The following is a 22599-nucleotide window of genomic DNA, read 5'->3' as shown; positions in this document are numbered from 1 at the left end:
GGGAGGGAGTCCAGAATGTATCTGGAGTTTATTTACCTTGAAGTTTCTAAATCTATTTGAACTAGTAACAGCAACTTTTAAAGAAAAATTAGAGGTAATTATTTAATTGGTTGGGGGTGAGCCTTAGCCTGGGTTCTTTTTCTTTTTTTTTTTTTATTTTTATTTCTTAGAGACAAGGTCTCACTCTGTTGCCCAGGCTGGAATATAGTAGCTCATTCATAGCTTACTACAGCCTCAAACTCCTGGGCTCAAAGGATCCTCCCACCTCAGCTTCCCAAGCATATTTTTAAAAGCTCCTCAGTGATTCTCCAGTGCGACCAAGGTTTTGTGAACCACTGATTCAGGTGAAAAACGAGTCACTGAAGGAGCACTGTGTTCCCCAGCACCTCTCCACACTGACACCCCGACCCTTTATATTTTCCTGCGAAGAGATCAAAAATCTTCCTACGCTATATTCAAGTTCAGGACATAAGAGAATAAGTTATTTAACATTACCCTCAGAAACCTGAATTCTACCTAGAAACTCTGAACACAGAGTTTCTAGGTAGAATTAAGTTTCTAGGTAGAATTAAGAAATAAGTCTGAACCTGGGACTTCAGCAGGGTGCTCTTACATCCTTGTGTGCCAGACAGTCCTGGTGGATGCCTGCTGGTCCTGTAGGATGCGGTGAACCCTATAGGAGAATAAAATGACCCCAGAGAAAGATGTCAGAGCCGAAGGCCCCTGGAGGACATGGAGACTCCCTCCCCCTCTCCTGGGTCTCTGGGTTAGGATGACAAATAAACTGAATTAATGCAGGAAGTCTGTTTAACAATTGGCCTCTGCTCTGGACAACTCAAAGGGCAAATATGAGAAATTAATACTTTTTCCTTAACAATAAGGCAAACCTAATCTGGCAAGAAATTTTGTTTCTAAGGATTTCTCAGCCTTTGCTTAGGCTTAGTTTTTGGCTTTTGTTTTTCATTTTAGGGTGTGTGTGAGTTGGGGAATGGGGGGGGTGGTTTGCCTTAATGCTTTCCTATACATCTCCCTGTCTCCCTTGTTTCAAGACTTTAGGAAAACTCCATAGTTGTCACGTCTTTGTGACATCTGTGTCATTGTATCCTTGTAAACTGTCACTTTCTCAACAGACAGTTTTGAAAATATCCCGTGGTGTCACTCTTTTGGCAGTGAGCAGGGAGTAGGAGGGATGACTTACCATTTCTAGAACTCCTGCTTCTCTGAGCCCGACCCAAGGTCTCTAGCGGTGATGCGGTGAAGCATTTGCAAAGGTCTGTCGCCTTTCATGGAAGCGCTGTCAGGCTTAGCAGCACACTCCAGACCTCCTGCAGCTCTCCTAATAAATCACATCCTCAGCCCAGGGTCTGTTGTCAATGGCAGTACCTCCTGGGGTGATATGTTCTATGTTAAATATCCACTTTTTAAATACTGCATCCTCTGTTACTAGTAAAATGCTCTTTAAAAATACAAAGGGGAAATGTGATATGGGAACATGTCAGGAAGCCTTAATGACTACTATTTACTATTTAAATTTTTCTTTCCACTTTTTCTCCCTAACTGCTGCCTTAATCCTCACTCTTCTTTTTCCAAAACAGAGTGTCTCTGAGGGGAAGCTAGGTCTTCTCCTTTCCCAGGATGCCGACTGAAAGTAGGTTGTGGTCCCTCTTGCATGGCGGTCCCTCTTTTCCAGTAACCAATAAGAATCAAGTTCGAGTCTTTACTTGTAGATTCTTAAATACGTTTCCTTGGAGGCAATAATCTGTTCTCTCCAAAAGCCTGACTTAGATGTCTCCCCTGCAAGGGCCCTTTGCCATCCATCTCTGCATCGAGGATTGGTGTCTCACCAAGGATCTACCTGGATGAACTTGTGACTCTGCGGTGCTTATATCCGGCTGAACTGAAATATCTGGCTTAACTGTTCTAGAAAATATTCCTATAACCATGTGTGACTTTCTGCCCCATGGAGTTGCTGAGTCTGCAGGATCCTACCTCCTGGGCTGCTGGTTCTGGAAAGCAGACGCCCAATCTAGTAGCTGCCCACCAGCTGAATCTGGGGCTGCAGAGAACAGGCACAGCCCCTCCCTGAAGCTTTGGCAGTTGACAGTCATGACCTCCCCTTTGTGCTGTTTGAAGCGTCATCCTAGAGGGGCTCGCTTCTGTCTTCCTAGAAGCTGTACCCTCTCCCTGAGTTGCCTTAATCACCCCCTCCTGCTCCCTCTGAGTTTCCTGCTCGCCTGTACAGCCTCTTTTTCCACAAAGAGTAACCTCTGCCTCTCTCTCATCTTGGCTGTGCACACCCCTGCTCCCTCTCCCTGCAGTGTTCTTAGCCAAGTCAAAAACAAAAACAAACAAAATCCTTACATGGCATTCACCCTGAAGCATTTCTCTGGAGACTGTCTTTCCTCCAGGGGAGAAGGGCTACTACGGGCATGTTGGAGGCTCCTGGTAGTTGGAGTTCTGAAGGAGCAGCTCTGCCGTGGGAGTTCAGCTTAACTAGGCTTTTGGAAACCAAAACAGAGCCTGGCTGCTTCCCCCTACTTTCTTAAAGAAAGAAGCTCCTCTTTTTTTTTTTTTAATCACTTCTGGACATATTTGGGAAAGCAGCATATTCAGAGATGGCCCCGCAATGGTTTTCTGCATACTGTCTCATGTCTGCCTTTTTGCTGACAACCCAAATATAGTTGTTGCTGTTTTCACATCCAGCCACCCCTAGTCTAGCATACTGTACCTGGAGCCTGGGCTTACAGGTGCCTCCTTCCATCATTCCTTCCTCCCTAATAGTTCTTTGAACTTGCTGAGGAAGAAGACAGAGCTTTGACTAATTGTTCTTTTATCAACAAACAACAAAAATCCCAATGTCCTGTTTCTCCAGAGTTGACCATAGGTGTTGGGGGCATCCTGGCCCTCCACAGGTACACATTTTTTTGTTAGTCTGCATGGAAATGTTCCCACTTGAGGACCAGGCATCTAACAGCAGGCACTCAGGAAATATCTGTTTAAGGAAATGAACTATATATCAAAGAGAGGCAATAAATATAGGGAAGCTTACACAGTCAATCAGAAAGAGGCCATCGGGGACAGGGCTTGTTTCTCAGCCTCTTCTGCACCTGTGCAGGGTTCAGCATCTTGGGCCATCATTGAGAATGTCTTGAGACTCCAGGCAGCAGGGAGCAGGGTGGCATCATACCCAGTCAGCAAGGGGTCTCCTGGCTGTCGTATACTTGTGCCGTGCTGATGCTTGGCCGTTCCCACCCAGCGTGAGTTCCTGCTTTCTCCTGGCCTTTTCCTTTCCTAAGAAGGAAGGTGTCAGTCAGTCCAGTCTGTCACAGTGTTAGCTCACCATATTGGTTTGTTTGGCTTAAAGCTAGTTTTTCTGATTCCATATTAAAAATCGATCTTTCATGTTAGATTCTGGGTCACTAATCTCGGTGTCCTTGTTAGAATGTCCTGGACCATTGTATGAGAGCTTTTTCTGTACTATTCTATTCTGTTCTATCATTCTGGCTATTCTAGGGCCTGTGCTCCACAGCTGATAGCTGATTGGGTAGATATTATATGTAACTCTATATTTTAAGAACATGTTTGACACATATATATATATATATGTATATATATATATATATTCTTTCATGTTTACTTTAGACTTTTTCCTAATTCCAAAAACAAATCTTATAGGAATTTTGATAGGATTACATATATATAAAATAAAAGTACTATATATATTAGACAGCCTATATATTATATATATAAATTGTATACATAAATATAAGTTATGTATAACTAATAAGATATATTACATATCTAAATATATCTAAGTGTTATATATATAAATATATATGATTAGATGAGAGAGAAGTAAAGCACACTTATGATATTGAGACTTCCTATCCAGAAACATGAAGATTCTCATTTATCCAAATCTTCTTTATTACTCTCAAAAAAATGTCGTTTTCTTCAAATAGAAGAAACTTCAAGAGGTTTTTTGCTTTGTTTCCTTGTTTGGGTATTTTTCGGGGGCTGTCTGGTTTCTTATCAAATGCAGAACAACTCTGATTTCCTAGGAAGAAGCGTTGCTTCCTCTCCTCTTCCTCATACCTGTCTGACCTCTGCCCTGTCACAGCTCACTCCCTCCTTCTAGATGCAGTCCCCTTCAAGAAGGGCATTTACATTTTCTAACGTTCACAAGGACTACTCTTTCATTTCTGACCTCTGCCTCATATCCCCTTCCCATCATAGACCAATTACTTTATTTTCAAATTTTAAACCATGGACAACCACTGTGGCTTTCTGAACAAAGAAATGCACTAAGGAAAAGTGCCTTTTAGCAAGAGTAGGATGGATGGGTTAGGGATAGAAGAGACTAGAAGCAGGAGGCTAGTGCTGGGCTATTCTGAGAAGTGGGGTTCTGCGTGGTCAGGCCCCTAGTGGAGGAGGTAGGAATGGAAGAGGATGGATGGGCATGAGAGGCTTTCGGGAAGAGTGGACCAGGCATCTCTCCAGGCTCCTAGAGTGATGGGGATGTGTGGATGTGGGGTTAAGGGCCACTGGTTCCCAGGGAATCCCTGCTGCCATCCCGTGCTCACCAGACATCTGCCACTGTGCTTCCAGATCCACATCTCCATTCTAGGCAGGAAGAAGGGGGAAGAACACAAGGCATGCCCCACCAGGTCTGTTGTTCTTTAATCAGGAAAACAAAAGCCAGAACCAAGTCACGGGGCCAGCTTCAGCTGCAGAGGGTCCAGGGAAGGAACTGATTTAACGGACACTTTGCCAGCCTGAAAAAAATCAGGGTCCTGTTGGTGAGCGGGGAAGAGGGCATGATTCGGGGTAGGTGCCCAGCAGTGCCCGGAGAAGCAGGCCTCTAGCACCACAGTGTTGGCGTTGCTAGTTGTAACATTCCTCTTCATTGCCTGTATTCAATATTTTGTCAAACCTTTCTCATTCCTTTAGCATTCCACACACAACATAAAATTAGATTTAAAACCTAAGTTGAGAATTTCCAGGGACTCCTGATAAGGTTCTTCAGTTAACTACATAGAACAGAACACTTTCCCTGAAGAGTGGGGAGGCATATGTGGCATGTGTCCCTGGGAGCCCACTGTTCAAAGCTTCTGACCCACCCACAGGAACTGCCTCTCCTGGCCACCAACAGGACCCAAAACAGCTGGGATGTTTTCAGTTGTTGTTGTTGTTGTTGTTGTTTTAAGAAGTTTGAGTTTATTTACAACTGCATATTTAAGGATCTAAAATAGAAATTTAGCAACTAAGTCTGGAAGATTCCAGCAGGACTTAAGCTGGACTTGAGCCTGTTTCTCCTTGATGCCTTGTTGTCCCTGGGGTTACTCTAGCTGGCTTGGTTGCTCCCAGGCCCAGCCAGGGCCCCTGCTTCAGAGGACAAGGTGAGGCCTCAATGCAAGAGATTGGATGATGAGTGGCAGTCAGTCGCCCAGAGGAAACCTGCCTGCACAGTGTGGTCGGAGCCCCTTGGCTGAGTCAGCAGGTTTTCCGAGATGTGGCCCCATCAAAATTCCAGCCTCATCCCTGGCAGTTCTCAACAACATAGACAAAGCCACGTCTTCTCTTCCCAGACTAGATCCTAGACATTCTTTAGGGCCTAGGCCAAGGTCAGCCCTTCCAGACCCCTTCCACCACCAGGTGAGTTACAGTTGCTCTGCTGTTGAGCTTCCTCAATAACAGAGGGCGCAGCCCACACCATTACTGTGCTCAATGTGTCTTCAGGAGATGCACAGTGCCTCATTCATCTTTGTCACTCTGGACTTGTTACATGAGTCAAAATAGCCATCCTCCCTGGTATGTTTGCCTCAAGGGAAACCTGAGCAAAAGCAAGGAGCTTGCAGAGCCAGGTCTCCTCCCACCTACCTGCCAGCGCCACCTGCACCCACTTCTGAGAGCTGAAGAGGAAAGCTGGGGATCTTGTGGTCACAGCTCTGACCAGTGACAGGGTTAAGGCGTCGCTTCACACACACTGTCTTTGTTCACTAAGGCAATCATAATAAAATGCCACACACAGGTGACCTAAACTGCGGGAATTTATTTCTCACAGTCCTGGAGACTAGGAATGCCAGATCAAGGTACTGACCAATTTCGCTCCTGGTGAGGGCACTTTTCTTGGCTTGTAAGCAGCCACCTTCTTGCTGTGTCTTCAAGTGGCAGAGAGAGAACTAGTCGCACTCTGGTCTTTTCTTATAATGACACCAGTCCCATCATGAGGACCCCACCCTCGTGACCTCATCTAAACCTAAGTAGCTACAAAGGCCCTCCCTCCAACTATGATCACTTTGGGGGTTAGGGCTTCAACTTATGAATATTGAGCGGACATGAACATTCAGCTCATAACACACGCTTGCCAAGCTCCCATCCTGTGCTAATTCTGGGCTGGCTGCAGAGATAAGTGAAGCCTAGGACCTGCCTCTGAGGACCAGCCAGGCCAACAGGAAAGACACACAAGGGCTTTATGAGAGTGCCAGCACACTTCTTATTCCCTGCTCCTCTCCTAGGCCTCTAAGCCTGTCTGTCCATTATTCGTCCTTGCCAGTGTGTGCCCTTTCATTTCTTTTCCTCAGAAGGCCCCTCTTCATTCATCCAACAGGCAGCTGCACAGAGGTCTAAGTGCACAGCACAGGTGCTCTCGTATAAGGGGCATGGAACGTTTGAATGGTGAGAAGAGCGCTTTGAGGCAGTAGAGCTGGAGATCCGAAGGGGCTGACAGGCCAGTGGTGCCATATTCTCCTTATTGATCCTCTCTTCTCAGCATGTAAACCAGCTCTCTCTGGGCACACACCATATGTATGAAGCCCAACCAAGACACATTCTGACACCTCAAAGCCCACAGGAAAGGAACTCTGAAAGGTTTTGATTTTGTTTTCACTGCTTCTATGGAAAAACAGATTTTTTTTTCTTGCAAAATATCACATTTTTCCCAATTGAAGGAAAATCCATTTTATTTTGTTATGTTTCTGACTCTTGAAGTTCTATTGCTGACCCAAGCTTGGCGGCTCCTCAGAGCTAATCCCCGATCCCTTCTGAGCTGAACTGGGGCCATTTGTTTTTGTTTCTAAATAAGTAGTAAGTGCTTTTAATAATGAAACGCAGGAAGGACCGAAGATGATGCATTAATCTTAGATTCTCCTTGTTTTATCACTAAGAAAACTGCTGCAGATGGGAAAAGGCAAGAGATCATTGTTCTGGATTCCAAGAGGAGTAATGCCATCAATATTGGTCTGACGGTGCTGCCCCCTCCGAGGACGATTAAGATAGCCATTTTGAATTTTGATGAATATGCCTTAAACAAAGAAGGAATCGAGGTAAGGGAAGCTCTATTAAGCATTATTTGTATTTTATAATATGCTGCATGTCCACATTTCAAAAGGTCCATTGGTACCTTTCTGTCCTCAACTAGATTCTGAATACGGTTAATAATTCTTACATGTGTTAAACTTTTTGAGAGGAGAGGGAGCCTCGCTTTGTCCATGAAGTTCAGCAATCTTCACCCAGGTTCATTTACCAATGTTCCTCTGACCACATTCTGCCCACCTCAAAATGAAAGAAGAATATGATAACCTCCTTGGGAGGCCACTAGGGTCTTCTTTCATGTCATTTTAAACCACATAACATTTAACAAACACGTTCAAAGGTAGGATTTTCAGTACACACACACACATCCATGTAAGAACTTTCTTGGCATTTGTTGGGGTATAGAGAGACACGTTTCATTTGATAAGCTGCAGAACTCAAGCCAGCTGAGGCTTTAGCATTTGATGATCTGAATGTCACAAAGTGAAGAGAGATTGGATGGCATGGCTGTGACCACACAGCTGGAAGCTGGAGGCAGGATTCGCCTGCTGGGCCTGGGTTTGTGTTCTTCCACAGGCCATGCTCTCCCTCCACTGTGGGTTGGTGCTGGTTTGTAGCAGGTTAAATCTCTTATTATAATATGAAAAGAGTGGGCAGAGCCAATGTGCCCCACCTACCCGATTCCTACGGAAAGTTATTACAGCTTGGGGGCCCACTGGGTCAGAGTGGGGATCTGGGGACACTGCTTTGTGGCATTGGGTGGCCCCTAACCCATCCTCCTATTGTCAGGGAGCCCCAGACTCCTTTAAAGCCTCTCCATGATTGGGGTTCATCTTCTGTTTGAGAGACTTGGGCATGGACAGAACCAATGATGCCTAACTCCAGAGAGGGAGAGCAACCCTTCTGCAGAGAAGTTGAGAGTGAGGAAGGACCTTGGCCTCTGAATCACCCACGGCCCCAGGAATGGGAAGGAGCGGTGGGCACACCGTATGTAGAGGGGTCTGCAACCAGCCCGCCAGGCATGCCTTTATGCTTTGGAAGGAAGGGACCTTCAAAGGAAAAACCTTTCCTAGAGGCCTGAACTGCATTGAATAGCAACCCCCAAATTCATGCCCACCCAGGACATGACCTTATTTGGAAAAAGGGTCTTGCATATGTAATCAAGTTGAGATAAGGTCATACTGGATTCAGGTGGGCTCTAAATCCAATGACTAGCATCCTTATAAGAAGGAAGAAGATGGCCAGACACAGCGGCTCACACCTGTAATCCCAGCATGATGTGGGCGGATCATGAGGTCAAGAGATCGAGACCATCGTGGCTAACATGGTAAAACCCCATCTCTACTCAAAATACAAAAATCAGCCAGGCATGGTGGCATGTGCCTGTAGTCCCAGCTACTCAGGAGGCTGAGACAGGAGAATCACTTGAACCCGGGAGGCGGAGGTTGCAGTGAGCCAAGATCATGCTACTGCATTCCAGCCTGGGCAACAGAGCAGGACTCCTTCTCAAAAAAAAAAGGAAGTTTGAACACAGAGAGGAGCATGCTATTTGAAGACAGAGAACATGTGGAGAGACATACAGAATGCCACGTAACAATGGAGGTGGAAATTGAAGTGATGTCTTTACAAGCCAAGGAATGCCACCAGCAGTTGGGAAGAAGCAAAGTTCATCCCTTGGAGCCTTTGGAGACAGTATGGTCCTGCTGACACCTTGATTTTGGACTTCTGGATTCTAGGGCTTTGAGAGAACACATTTCTCTTGTTTAAGCCACCCAGTTGGTGATACTTTATTATGGCAGCCCTAGAAAACCCATATAAGGCCCAAGCAGCTCTACTCTGAGAAACACACACACCCTGTTCCAGGAACAGATACAATAAGGGAAATGCACTTCTTTCCTGGCAGAAGAAGTTCTGCCCTGAGCTCTGGGGGCAGGCCAGGCAGCAAAGCCGGTCAGCATATCCATGTGTGTTCTCTATCTTCAAATAGCGTTCTCCTCTCTGTGTTCAAACTTCCTTCTTCTTATTAGGATATCAGTCATTGGATTTGGGGCCCACTCAAATCCAGGAATCCAGCCAATCAAGAGAGTGAGGGCATACAACAGACCAGAGCAAGGGGCATGAAGGAGTGAATGGGTGACAGCCGGGAGAAAGAGAGAGACTGAGGCAGCTGCCAGACTGCAGGAAGGGGCAGGCCAGGCCTCAGTGTGATGCAACTCACTCTGGGACCCTCCTAGAGAGCAAGGGAGAAGGGCAGTGGTCTGCTGTTAGGTGGACCTGGATGTACCAAGTGCAAAGTGTCTGTCCTCTAGAGAAGAGAAGGCAGTGGCCCTTGGGCCATCCTATTTACACAACAAGATCCGTTGGAGAGCACAAAAGCTTCAAATTCAGACAGGGAGAAGCTATAAGGATAGCCAGAGCCAGCCTGATTAAAGGAATAAAAGGACAACTGTCCCCTTTAAAAATATTTCTCCTCCTCGTCATGAGAACTTGAAAGTCCATCAGGAGAAATTGATTCTTTTGGTTCTGCCTGTGTTCTTTCCTGAAGTGCAACTCTCCCCAGGTGCGGAAAGTTTCAGATACCATAAGTTACTCGAATTCTAGAATGAACCAAATTACTCTTTTTTCTTGTCTGGCTGGTTTCCAATTGAGCACACTTTTGATTCAAGAAGAAATAATTATAGCTATGATGCTGACAGATATGAGAATAGCAGCACAGCACCAAATCTGACTTTCATAGGATTCCCAGACAGCAAGTAGGTGCCTGCCACAGATTCTCGTCAAAGCTTATGAGGTACATATGCTCCCCACTATGAGGATGAAGAACGGGAATCCCAGCATTAGTCTGTGTCCAGGCTCCCAAGCCAGTGAGCTGGAGAGCCCGGGAGCCGGGATGGGAGCTCTGAAGCCTGAATCCAGAATACAGGCTGTAGTTTTGGGGGTTGGCTGGCCCCATAGGGGCCCTCCATGCCTGGTTTGTATGCTGCAGAGACTAAGAGGGAATCTGAAAGGGGAGGGAGAGACATGAACAAAGCAGTGCAGCCCTCTTCACTGTGCTGCTTACATTTGCTCCCTGGGAGTAGCTGACTTACAGAGCAATTTGAAGTGAGCAGACACGGCCACAGGAAACACCGGTAGCCCTGCCTGAGATTTAATTTCATTGTGAGTCCTCAGTAAATTCACAGTCACAATGACAGAGAGAGTTACGTTTTTACATTCTTTTCTAAAGCAGGTTTCTCAGCTTCAGTGCTACTGGCATTTTGGGTTGTTGTAGGAGGCTTTCCTGTGCATTATAGTATGTTTAGCACATCCCTGGCCTGTACCCATTAGACGCCAGTAACACCTACCTACCCTTCCTCCACAACCAAAACTGTCTCCATACATTGTCACATGCCTCCTAGGAGCAAAGTCACCTGGGTTGAGAGACCCTGATCTAAAAGCTGCCTATGTGAATGCAGAGACTATGTAGACCCCTCAGCACTCCCCAGTCACAGCTGAGAAGGCTCCAGTGGAAACAGCCTTCTTGGAGAATGTGGAATCCAGGGGACTCTCGGGCATCACCTATTGTCTCGGGCCATTGATCTCAGGAACCTGAGAGGCAGAGATGATCTAGACCCACATGCCAAACCAATACCCAGAGCTTGTTTCCTAGGCTTGTTCAAGAGTTAAATCATGACTGAGAAGAGATGTAATTGGGTACATACAGATCTTTGTTAATGAGATTTCCAGCTTGCACCCAAAGGGCCTTTAGCCAAACTGTCTGCTTCTCAGATGCAGGCACTGTAGCATGGCACCACAGCTTAATGGGGTCGTCTGAAAGCTCAGTATACCTAAACATAATTAGAATGTTTTCATCCTGCGGCTTTGCTTAGCAACCCAATGGTATGTATCCAGGTTTGTCATGAAAACCTGAAGGAGTAAGTAGTTAACTTCATTAAAAATGCTATTTTTCATAAGAGTATTAAACTTCAGAAAATCATTTTGCAGCCATCTCTAAGTATCATTAATGATATTTCCCCAAGTTAAATGGCATCAAATTATCATAAATGGAAGTATAATGATTTTTTTTCTTTCTTTTCTAATTTTTTATAGAGTCTATGTCCACTCAAAGGGTAGCACAATTGAATGATCCCAAACAACATTTAACTTGGCCTAGTTTGGCTGCCAGTCCAATCAGCATCCTAGAAACAGAAGTTTTCTTTGGCCACAGATAAAAAATGACAGCATCTTTGAAAGCAGTTGACCCTGCACAGTGCCTGTCCACAGGTGCCCAGCTGCGTGGGTGCTAGACACACACAGAGGAGGCTGACCACAGACAGTCACAGTTGGCTCAGCAGTGCCAGGGAACCAGAATCTCCTGATGACTGACTGGCTTAGCTGCACCACTAATTTGCATTTATTTGAATTTATTCAGTATTAATTTAAATCCCCATGAACTTTGGAGCACTAGAAACTAGAGGTGGCCCTCGGGTTCTTCTCTAGCTCTGCCTTGGTTGATCCAGCTTAGCTTCAGGCAAATCATTTTATCTGTGTGTTTGATACAGTAATTTCTGCTCTAATGTGCCTCTATTAGTAATAAGAGTGAAAGGATACTATCTAGATGCTTTAAAAAGTTTTTTTTTTTTAAGTTGCTACAGGAAAGTAAGTACAGGGATAGAACACTGTTTTCTCATGCAAATATGCACATTGTATGCAAACCAGGCATAGCTCTTAGGGCTTCAACTTTCTGCTGTGGTCACCAAAATCCTTGTGGTAGATGATTATACAAAGTTGTAGCTAGGGTTTTGTTTAAAACTCACAGGGCAAAAGAATTACTCATTATGGTTTCATGTGCAGGTAAATGAAATGGCCAAACCCAATGATATTTGGGTCTATTTTTTAAAAAGGAGACTTCTGCATTTTTCTCCAAAATACATGACTTTCAGATACAAAAGCAAATATACTTAGGGCAGTGCTAGAGGGATACTGTCTAGGAGAAAGCTGAAAACATGGAGGTTATCACATTGAAACAGGAAATTTTCCCTGACCCCTTCATGGGCCCCCTGATGGGGGTGTCTTGCTTCCTCAGCCTGCAGTCCTTAACCCCTCTGGGGAGTGAGAGCACACAGGTGAGCCAGTGCAGGAGCCAGGGCAAGCGTTTCTGGGTACCAGCAGGAGCAAAACTCTGTGTGGGCCCTGCAGCAGCATGTGGCAGGGAGTACCCACAACCCGGAAACCCCAGAGGGCGTGTGTTACAGTGTGCTCTTTTAGCTTTGCCATTGCTGAAGCCTTAAGTATTAAACAGCTCAGTGGGCCCTCTGCCTTTTCACGTGAGGTGGTTGCTCTCCACCAGTGAGGGCAGAGGATCAGTCTGACAGCCTTTAGAATCCACATCTGTGGCACCAGAGCTCTTGTTTGGCATCCAGAAAAAATCAGGTCATACAAATGAGTTGAAGGATGGTGAAAACAGAGGGTTTTATCGCCAATGAAAGTGGCTTCTCAGCAGGAAGGGGCGCTGGAAAGGGGATAGAGCAGGAAAGTGAGCTTCCCCCAAAGTCTGGCCGCCCTGGCTATATTCCACTTCAAAGCAGTGCTGTCAGACCATTCCTCTGGGGTCAAACAGCCTCTCTCTGACATCAAACCACAAGCTCTGATGTCCCGCTGCTTCTCCTCTTCTCCCCTTCTCTCCTCTATGCCAGTGGAGCCTGAGGTTTTTATGGGTACAGAATGGGGGTGGGGCAGACCCAGGGTGGTTTTTGGAAAAGGCAACATTCAAGTGGGAAAATGGGGATGTAAAGTTCTCACTTTGGACCAGGGTTCCAGGCTTGAGGGTGGGGCCTGGAAATTCTAGGCCTTTTCTGCCTAGAATTTCTTTGCTCCCTATCCTTATCAACATATTGGTCTTGTTTGATGTTTGCTTTCCTGCGAAATGACGATCATAAAATTTTCAATAAATCTACTGATGTAGAAAAGCAAGTTAAAATATACTATCTCATACTCATCACATTATCACCTGCTCATGAAAAACAAGGGCCGTCAGCTCATAGGAGGGGCTCATAGGAGGTGGCTTTAACCTACCATCCCTCTGTCTTACAGCTATTCTTATTGTCAGTGATGTGTAAAAAATAAAATCAACTGGCAGGTGGCAGCCTCATAAATCTTCAACTCAATGTTAAAATAGTATAAATTACAGAAATGAAAAACAAAAAGGAGTGATTGCTTTCACAAAGGAACAAGGCAACAACATTTATCACAGGAAGATGTCTTCTGAAGGTTGTGCAAAGTGTTAACGGTTTTTCATTTTGGAATTTTGGTCATACCAAAAACAATGGCAGTGCTAAAGAAATTAAAATACAAATTTTAGTGAAGCATTTATTTTAAAAACTAGTCGAGTTTAAATCACGCATGTTTTTAAAGAGGCAACATCTGCTTGAAGTGTCTTGCCTATCTCTTAATGCCATCTGTGTGCGCAGGTGGGACCTGTGCCAGGCTTTAGGCAAACAAGGAGCACTGCTACCACATATCTCTCCAGATGCTCAAATTCTGCCTGAAGCCTCAGGTGATTGGAGCCCTGGTGAAGGGACAGTTGGAGAGGGAGTTGTCTCAGGCTTATCTTCGACAACTTTACACTGAATACAGCCTGAATTCACATCTGCAATGCAGTTTTGCCTCACTGACTTCTGATCAACTACTAAGGCAGCCCTGTCTGTTAACAGCCTCATCAAGCCCAGGACTACATCTATCCCAGCCAGATACATCCTGATGCATACTTGTGCCAACATCTGCATATGCAGGGACTGTGGTGTCAAGAGTCCTGTTTCTCATTTTTTTTTAAGTGTTTGAACTAATATAGAGTGCAGTTGACTTTTTTGGTATATGGTTCTGTGAGTTTTAAAGCATATAAATTCATGCAATGACCACTGCAATCAGGATTTAAAATAGTCCCATTTTCCAACAAAACTCTTATATTGCTCTTTTGTAGTTCTACCCTCAACCTATCTCTAGCACGTGGTAACCACTTATTTATTCCCCATCATTATGGGTTTGTCTTTTCAAGAATGTTCTGTAAATAGCATGTAACCTTTTCAGACTGGCTTCTTTCACTCAGCATGATGCCTTTGAGATTCATTCAAGTCATTGTACACATCTACAGTTTGTTCATTTTATTGCTAAGTGCTATTGCATTGTAGGGAATCTACTACATTTACATATTCACTGATCAAGAATGTTTAGCTTGGGGGCCGGGCGTGGTGGCTCAAGCCTGTAATCCCAGCACTGTGGGAGGCCGAGGCGGGTGGATCACGAGGGTCAAGAGATCGAGACCATGGTGAAACCCCGTCTCTACTAAAAATACAAAAAATTAGCTGGGCATGGTGGCGCATGCCTGTAATCCCAGCTACTCAGGAGGCTGAGGCAGGAGAATTACCTGAACCCGGCAGGCGGAGGTTGCGGTGAGCCGAGATCGCGCCATTGCACTCCAGCCTAGGTAATGAGCGAAACTCCGTCTCAAAAAAAAAAAAAAAAAAAATGTTTAGCTTGGTCTCCAGTTTTTGGCAGTTATGAATAAAGCTACTACAAATATTCATGTACAAGTGTTTGTGTGAATGTAAGTTTCCATTTTTCTTGGGTAAATAGGAAGGGAATTGCTGGGTCATGTGATAATTCTACGTTTAATCTTTTGAGGAACTACAGCTTGCCCGCTATTCTCTAACAGTATCTATCACAAAGCAAAAGTTTTCAATTTGGATAAAGTTCAGTTTATTAACCCATTCTTTTTTAGTATCATGTATAAGAATTTTTTGCCTAACATTGGTTATAAAGGTTTTCCCCTATGTTTTCTTCTAAAAGTTTCATATTATTCCATTTTATTTTTAGATCTGTGATCCATTTTGAGTTTGTTTATGTACATGGTGTAAAGTTTAGCTTGCAGTTACTTTTTTTGCATATAGAGCCTAGTTCTAACACCGTTTGTTGAAAATAATATTCTCTCTCTATTGAATTGCCTTGCACCTTTTTCAAAATCAATGGGCCATATTTGTGTGTCCTGTTCAGAACTGTTGGCTCTGTCCCATTGATGTAGGTGTCTATCCTTTTATCAATGACATATTGTCTTAATTACTGTAGCTTTTTATTTTTTAAAGTCAGGTTATATGATTTCTCCAAGGTTACTCTTTTTCAAATGCGGTTGTTCTAGTTCTTCTGCTTTACCATGTAACTTTTAGAATCAGCGGGACTTGTTTTCTGGTCCAACCCTGGTGACCAAAACAGGATCTGGTTCAGGTGGGATAAAGCAAAAAAACCCGTCAAAAGCCACAGATAGCGACAAAAGCAATCTTTAGCTGCCCTCATTGCTCACTGGTATAAGATACTCACACTAGAGCCCTGAGAATTTATAAATGCCATGGCAACAACCCAGAAGTTACCACCTCTTTCCATGACAAGACCCAAAACTTACTGCTCCTTTCCTAAAACGTTCTAAACAACCCAACCCTCAATTTGTGTTGACCTGACCTTTAATTTGCATATAATTGAAAACAGATTTATGTGAGTATACATACAGTTGCGGAAAGCCCATACTTTGCTAATTCTGGGCACACTTCCTAGGAGTCAGCCCTGCTCCAGAAGGAGAAGTGCTGTTCAATAAAAAATTTCAGTCTATCACCACCAGCTTGCCCTTGAATTCTTTCCTGATTAAAGCCAAAAACCTTCCCAGACTAAGCCCTAATTTTGGTACTCACCTGTCCTGCATCATATATCTACAAAAGTCATGCTGCTATTTTGATTGGAGTTGAATTAAATATATAGATCAGTTTTGGAAGAATTAACATCTTGTCTGTGTTGAGTCTTTCAATCTATAAACATAGTATGTCACTCTGTTTATTTATTATTTGTATCTATTTTATTGCTTTCATCAGCATTTTCTAGTTTCCAGCATAAAGATACTTAACAGGATTTTTTAGTTATACCTATGTGTTTTACTGTAAATAGCATTTCTTTAAAAAATTAGTTCATTATAAATATATAGATAATGAGCTAATAAGATGGATTTTTATGTATTGACCCTATATCATACAACCTATTAAACTCACTTTTTTGTTTTAGTACTTTTTTGTAGATTCCTTGTAGTTTTTTTATATAGACAATTAGGATATCTATGTGTCTGAGCAGTTTTTTCCTTTCCAGTCTGTATGCCTTTTATTTCTTTTATGTGCCTGGCTAAGATTTCCATATGATGTTAAATAGGAATGGTAAAAGTAGACATGAGAAATTTTACTTTAAAAAAATGTAATCACAAAGGAATTTGAGCGTATGAGAATCATAAGCATTCTGATGCCTTTTTGCCTTTTCTGCCTTCCACAATTCATTTTTACCAGAAACAAATAAAAGTAAAAAGATATACTTTTTTTCATTAGCTTGTGTTTATAGATACCATCATTGTTTTTTCTGCAATCAGGCTTAAGTTTAGTGTTACTTAAGGTACTATCATTTCTATGCAAGTTTTGAAATATAGTTAATAATTATATGTCATATGAACAAAAGTCAGTCTGACTTCTTTGAAAATGATTCATTTTTGTAAGCTTTTAATTTAATCCAGGAGAAGTACTACAAAGCAAATCTTTTGACATATCTTACTCTACCTCCTAGGGAATAGGGAGCTGTTCTCTAATCTTGTGTCTTGTCTTTCATCTTTCTGTCAACTCCCATCTCCCTTCCTTGCCTAGAATGTCCTATGTGTGCAAGACCCTGAAAATTTGGGTCAAGTTGCTTCAAGTACATTTGGTTTATGAAAATATAACGCCTGCACATATCTCTATTACTTGGTTGGAAAATTATAATATAAATTTTATAACATTGAAGGGGCAGGGGAGAGCCTATCACTAAGAGAAAATATACTATATCACCTCCTATTTCCAGAAAATTCTAACGATGATTCCCACTGACGAAGAGAAGCAGAAAATCCAGGAAGCTCAGCTGGCCAACCCTGAAATGCCCTTGGGCAGCGCAGAGCAGTTTCTCCTCACCCTCTCCTCCATCAGCGAGCTCTCTGCGCGGCTTCACCTCTGGGCATTCAAAATGGATTATGAAACCACAGAAAAGGTAAGCTCTCAGTAAGACAGGCAGCCGATCCCACATCCACAGTGTAGAGAAAGGCAATTTTTCACTGATCAGTATTAAGACAGTGAAATATCATTCTTGGCATAGGGTGCAGAGGGTCAGTTGACAATGAGGAAGTTGTGTGTACACCGGGTGATCAGCAGCTGGCCGATGAGGGCTGATTCTAAAGTGTCTGCTTGGCACCAGCCTCAGACACTAGATTGCGGGTACCAGATGACTGATCAGAAAACAAAACAATTACGTTTTTTTCAGATCCTACATTCTCATTGTAGAAAATGTGGAAAATACAGAAAAGCACAATATAGAAAACTTCCTGTAATCCTTCCACCTGATGATAATCACCTAAACTGCCAGTGACTGTGGCAATGAGCAGGTCTTTGGGTCCCTTTGAAAGAGTATCCCTGCTAGAAAGTTGAAGGTGATGCCTATTGCAAATGTTTGGAAGGAGAATAGAAGGAAAGGAGCCTTAATGGAGAAAGCTTTAGGAGACTCCTCCTGAGTAGAATGCAGAGGACATCGACATCCTCTCTGGAATGGGGCGGGGGCAGTTTGTTACAGGCTAAACAGAAAGAGCCAGTGGAGAAGAAAAGGGAGAGATGAAAAGTGGACTGTGTGGGATCTTAGTTGAGAGTAGGTACCCAGAGAAGACAGATTCTAAAGCCCAGGTAGGCTGGGTGCAGTGGCTCACACCCATAATCCCAGCGTTTTCAGAGGCTGAGGCAGGAGATGGCTTGAAGCCAGGAGTTCAAGACCAACCTGGGCATCATAATGAGACCCCATCCCTACAAAAATTTTTTAAAACTTAGCTGGATGTGGTGGTATGCACTTGTAGTCCTGGCTACTTGGGAGGCTTAGGTGGGAGGATCACTTGGGGCCAGGAGTTCAAGGCTGCAGTGTGCTATGATTGACTTGCTGTACTCCAGCCTAGGCAACAGAGTGAGACCCCCATCTCTAAAAAAGAAAAATAATTACGTGGAGAGTCTACGTGGTCTCCATCTTTTGGCAAAGGAAAGAGCAAGGTCCTATAGTGAGAGCCAGAAATGTGGTGGTGGGTGTTGGGGGGCTTTAGCGGGGAACTACAGTATTCATCAGGAAGTCAAGCAGAGATAAAGACACCTAGTACTGCTGAGGTGACTACTACGACTGGGTCACAAGACCACCGAGCATGCTCAGGTGACTTTCTCTAGCCAAGGGAGGTAACATCATGGAGAAAACAGATCACTGGGTCAGCCTGGCAGGACCTGGCCTGGGGAAATTGAAGCTGAACCTCCTGGCTTTGGGATATAGGCTAGGAGAGAGCCTCAGTCAAGACAAAGGAATGGGGGCCCCAGAATAACAACAGAGAGGGTAGGGGAGGTGGAGGCTATGAGGTTACAGGGCAGGCTAGAGGTCTGAGGGATGGGGATCATGAAGGCAGTGGAGTAGTGAGGATAGTAGCCTTCTAGTGAGCAGCCCAGGCTGAGAGGTGGCTAGCCATGGAGTGCCTTGAGGGGAGGAGGAGGCCTGGGGCAGTTCAGGGACAGGGAGGCTACAACTTTCGTTGCCAAGCTGCCTGGAAGGAGAAAAAGCAAAGAGGAAGAATATGGTCTAGAAGCCAAAGGAAGATGGGAATGAAGAGTGTCCCAGAAGTCAGCCACAGCCAGGAAGGAGAGTCAGAGGAGGGTGTTCCCTGAGGGTCCTGCTTGAGCTTGCACAGTGGGCAGGAACGGGGAGTCCAGAGCCCTCGTCACCCCAGCTCAAGCTCCTTTTGGTCTCCACTGCAGAGTCTGGGGAGTAGAGGCTCTCCCTGCCACTTGTTTCCATACCTAGGAGCAATGCTTACCGCGGGGGATCGCCTCGTGCTCGGAGAACACTGCTTGTTAATCCCGTATACAAAAAGTCAAAAGAAAAAAGTGAAGCCAAAGTGTACATCCTTTATCATCTAATTTTTTTTTTAACTGAAAGGAAGTTGCAGAACCACTCCTGGACCTGAAGGAAGGAATAGACCAGTTGGAGAATAATAAAACCTTGGGCTTTATCCTGTCTACTCTCTTAGCCATTGGGAACTTTCTAAATGGAACTAATGTAAGTCTTCCCCATCCCTCATCCTGAGGCACCCCTTGTCACAAAATCCCTGCCCATCAATCACTGATGAATGTTGTACCTCAGGTCCCCCAAAGCACAGAACAACTGACTTTTGTGTCTTCTTGCTGAAAATCTAGAAGGAATTCTGTTCTTAAGATATCAGGGCCTTTTTATTTCAACTTGTGTCTTGCTACAAAGAAGAAAACAGAAAAAAAACACACACACTATTCTTTATGAAGTGTAACTACTCTCAAATTTGACATTGGAAAACTTTCTTCTACCCCATTTGTTTTCTGAGCTTATCACTCAAATATTCATGCTTATATGCATTTTGATGCTTAAAGAAAAACAGCTTTTTGAAAAAACCTTTTTTTAGTTCCGGGGTATATGTACAGGATGTGCAGGTTTGTTACGTAGGTAAATGTGTGCCCTAGTAGTTTGCTGCATCTATCAACCCATCACCTAGGTATTAAGCCCGGCATGCATTAGCTATTAAGAAAAGCAACTTTTTCAAATTGGCCCAGCTTTAGCCAGGAAGTAGACAACAACAGGCAAAGGGAGAAATAAATCAATATGCAGATGTCAGAGCCCAGTCCCACAGCACCCTGATTTAGGGATGAGCCCTGGGATGTGGCTCATGGCTGTGGTGGGAAAGGGCTAGAGGCTCCTTCATTCTCACTGTGGCTGGCCCATGTGTGATCAGCCAAGGATCATAGAGTGTGTGGCCTGAGGAGCTTCAGCCACAGAGACGCTGAACCTTGGGCTACTTCAGCCGGGAATCAATTATAACCATCTGTGCTATTCTCTAAGAGCCTGTGTGAAACTTGTCTTCTATTGATGTTTGTGCAACAGGCCAAAGCGTTTGAGTTAAGCTACCTCGAGAAGGTTCCAGAAGTCAAAGACACAGTGCACAAGCAGTCACTTCTCCACCATGTGTGCACCATGGTGGTGGAAAACTTCCCAGACAGCTCCGATCTGTACTCGGAGATTGGGGCCATCACCAGGTCAGCCAAGGTAGGTTCACGGACGCGAGGAGTGGGCCTGGTCTTGCTGTCGCCGCGGGGTCTTTATCAGTCATCCTTGAGGATCACGTGCCCTATTAAGTAAAATGCCCAAGTGCTGCCTGCATTCCCTGCTCTGGAGTTTGTAAATATGCTTTGTTTCATGGTATTTCCAGTGAACTTTTTCCTATCTCTGGCTCTCGGTCAGATTCTTTCCTACTGAGGTATGCAAGGCAAGCCTGCCATCCCATTCCTAAACCCTGCGTCCACTGTTGAGCGGTGTTACTCACCAGGCTGGATTCTCCAGAACACTAAAACAGCACACTTTGTCTTAGGTGGGCAACCATGTCAAAAATATGCAATTTGGCTCTTCCTAAGGACCTTGCAGTGAGGTGTGGAGCCGGAAAACAGGTTCCTCCCAGTCTCTGCTCCCCACAGATCAGCTGTCCCTATGATCTTGCCCAGAGGGAACATTTTTATAGGCCTATAAACAGTATATGGCCTTGGTCCTCAGCTGCAAGCTCTTAAAGCAAGTGCAGAGTTAATATCTTCATGAGCGTATGCTTCATTAGAAAAGAGACAGTCGCAGTATGTGGACACCCAGCTGCCTCTAGTGCAGGGCGTCACTGAGGCTGACCAACTCCTGGAGGGATCCCAGACACACCAGAACTGAGAGATGTGAAGGTCTTGGGATTACAGGAAATGGGCTAGGGGAGGAGGCAGGGGTGGAAGACACCCTTAAATAGAGCACAGGAGCCAGGCCACTGTGGAGGAACCTTCTAGAAATGCCTGTGGCTGGAGCATGAGAGCTGGAAGTGCTGGGGTGTGTTGGAATCCAGCATGAGAGGAAGAGAGAAAGTGGTGGGCAGAGGTGGGGAAGGATGTGGGGTGGCTGCTGAGGCCTGCTTCAAGGGGTCCTTCCTGTCTGCCTTCTGCCACAGCCCTGGTTTATGGGTACCTGGTGGCTGAGAGCCTGTGGCTCCGCCACCTACTTCCAGAGCCACAGTCTGGCCTCTGCCAGGTGCACGGAGCAGGGCACCCTGAACTAGCCTAACAGAATTTTTTTTCTAAGCCTCGTTGTATCATGAGAAAGCCAAGCCTTTCCTATCTGCACTCTGGATCCCTTTGATTTCAGACAAATCATTTTCCTCAAAGTGCCGTGAACTCCTGCATACCCGAATCCCGGAGCTCTGACTAAACTAACTTTCTCTTTTTGATGCATTAGCATTAGGAAGGCCAGTACTTAAACGGTATCTTGCATTCCTCTCTGCCTCCCACCAGACATTACACTGCGTGTCTTTATGCTGTTGGTGCCACAGATCCTCTCACAGAATACACCTTTGTGGGCTTGTTCCTCTCTATTGTCCTTCTAAGGGTGGGCCTGGAGGTCTGAGTTCACTCCAGCAAGTTCCCTGTGGGCGTTCAGCAGGCCCTGCTAGTTGCCTCTGTCAGTGGCCCCTAAGGCATCAAGGCTTACCTCCAAGCCCCTACTCACCTCTGCGCTCCTCCCGCTCAGCCCCTCCCCTCTGCACCCTCCTCGCACCTCCCTCACCCACCCAACACCCTCCAGGCACCTCCTGCTTACCCCATTCTGCACCCACCGCGCCCCTCCCTCTCACCCCACCCTGCACCCTCAGCACACCTCCCGCTCACTCCCACAACACCCTTTGTGCACCTCCCACTCACCCTCCCAACCCCCCCACCCTCCACGCACCTCCCGCTCACCACCACAACAAGCAACACCCTCCATGCACCTCCCTCTCACCCCCCCGCGCACCTCCTGCTGCTCTGACTTTTGCTTGCTGGACCTAGCCTTTCTCACCTTAACTACTTTCCATCCACCTCAGTCCCCTCCCTTCAGCTTACCCACTTAATCTGTTTCTTCCTCCTCTACTGCCCTTCTCAGTTTCTTTCTTTTTTTTTTTTTTTTTTTTTTGAGACGGAGTTTCGCTCTTGTTACCCAGGCTGGAGTGCAATGGCGCGATCTTGGCTCACCGCAACCTGGGTTCAGGCAATTCTCCTGCCTCAGCCTCCTGAGTAGCTGGGACTACAGGCACGTGCCACCATGCCCAGCTAATTTTTTTGTGTTTTTAGTAGAGACGGGGTTTCACCATGTTGACCAGGATGT

The 22599-nt window shown here is 45.1% G+C and overlaps 1 protein-coding gene across 12 annotated transcripts in view; it reads left to right on the top strand.

Moving 5' to 3' along the window:
- The window catches only part of FHOD3 (formin homology 2 domain containing 3), a 490075-nt gene that overhangs the window by 438118 nt on the left and 29358 nt on the right, over nucleotides 1-22599 (top strand). For all 12 annotated transcript variants that reach the window (XM_032245416.1, XM_032245415.1, XM_032245410.1 and 9 more), the window contains 4 exons: nucleotides 7167-7325; nucleotides 17206-17388; nucleotides 19351-19470; nucleotides 20323-20484. In XM_032245416.1, coding sequence (XP_032101307.1) covers nucleotides 7167-7325; nucleotides 17206-17388; nucleotides 19351-19470; nucleotides 20323-20484 — 624 coding nt within the window. The remainder of the gene's footprint in view (nucleotides 1-7166; nucleotides 7326-17205; nucleotides 17389-19350; nucleotides 19471-20322; nucleotides 20485-22599) is intronic.

The sequence above is a fragment of the Sapajus apella genome, unplaced genomic scaffold (assembly GCF_009761245.1).
Source record: "Sapajus apella isolate SASKATOON/1434 unplaced genomic scaffold, GSC_monkey_1.0 scaffold57, whole genome shotgun sequence".
In the NCBI taxonomy this organism is placed as follows: domain Eukaryota; kingdom Metazoa; phylum Chordata; class Mammalia; order Primates; family Cebidae; genus Sapajus; species Sapajus apella.
The sequence above is the reverse complement of the archived record's forward strand: the minus strand, read 5'-3'. Positions and strand labels throughout refer to the sequence as shown.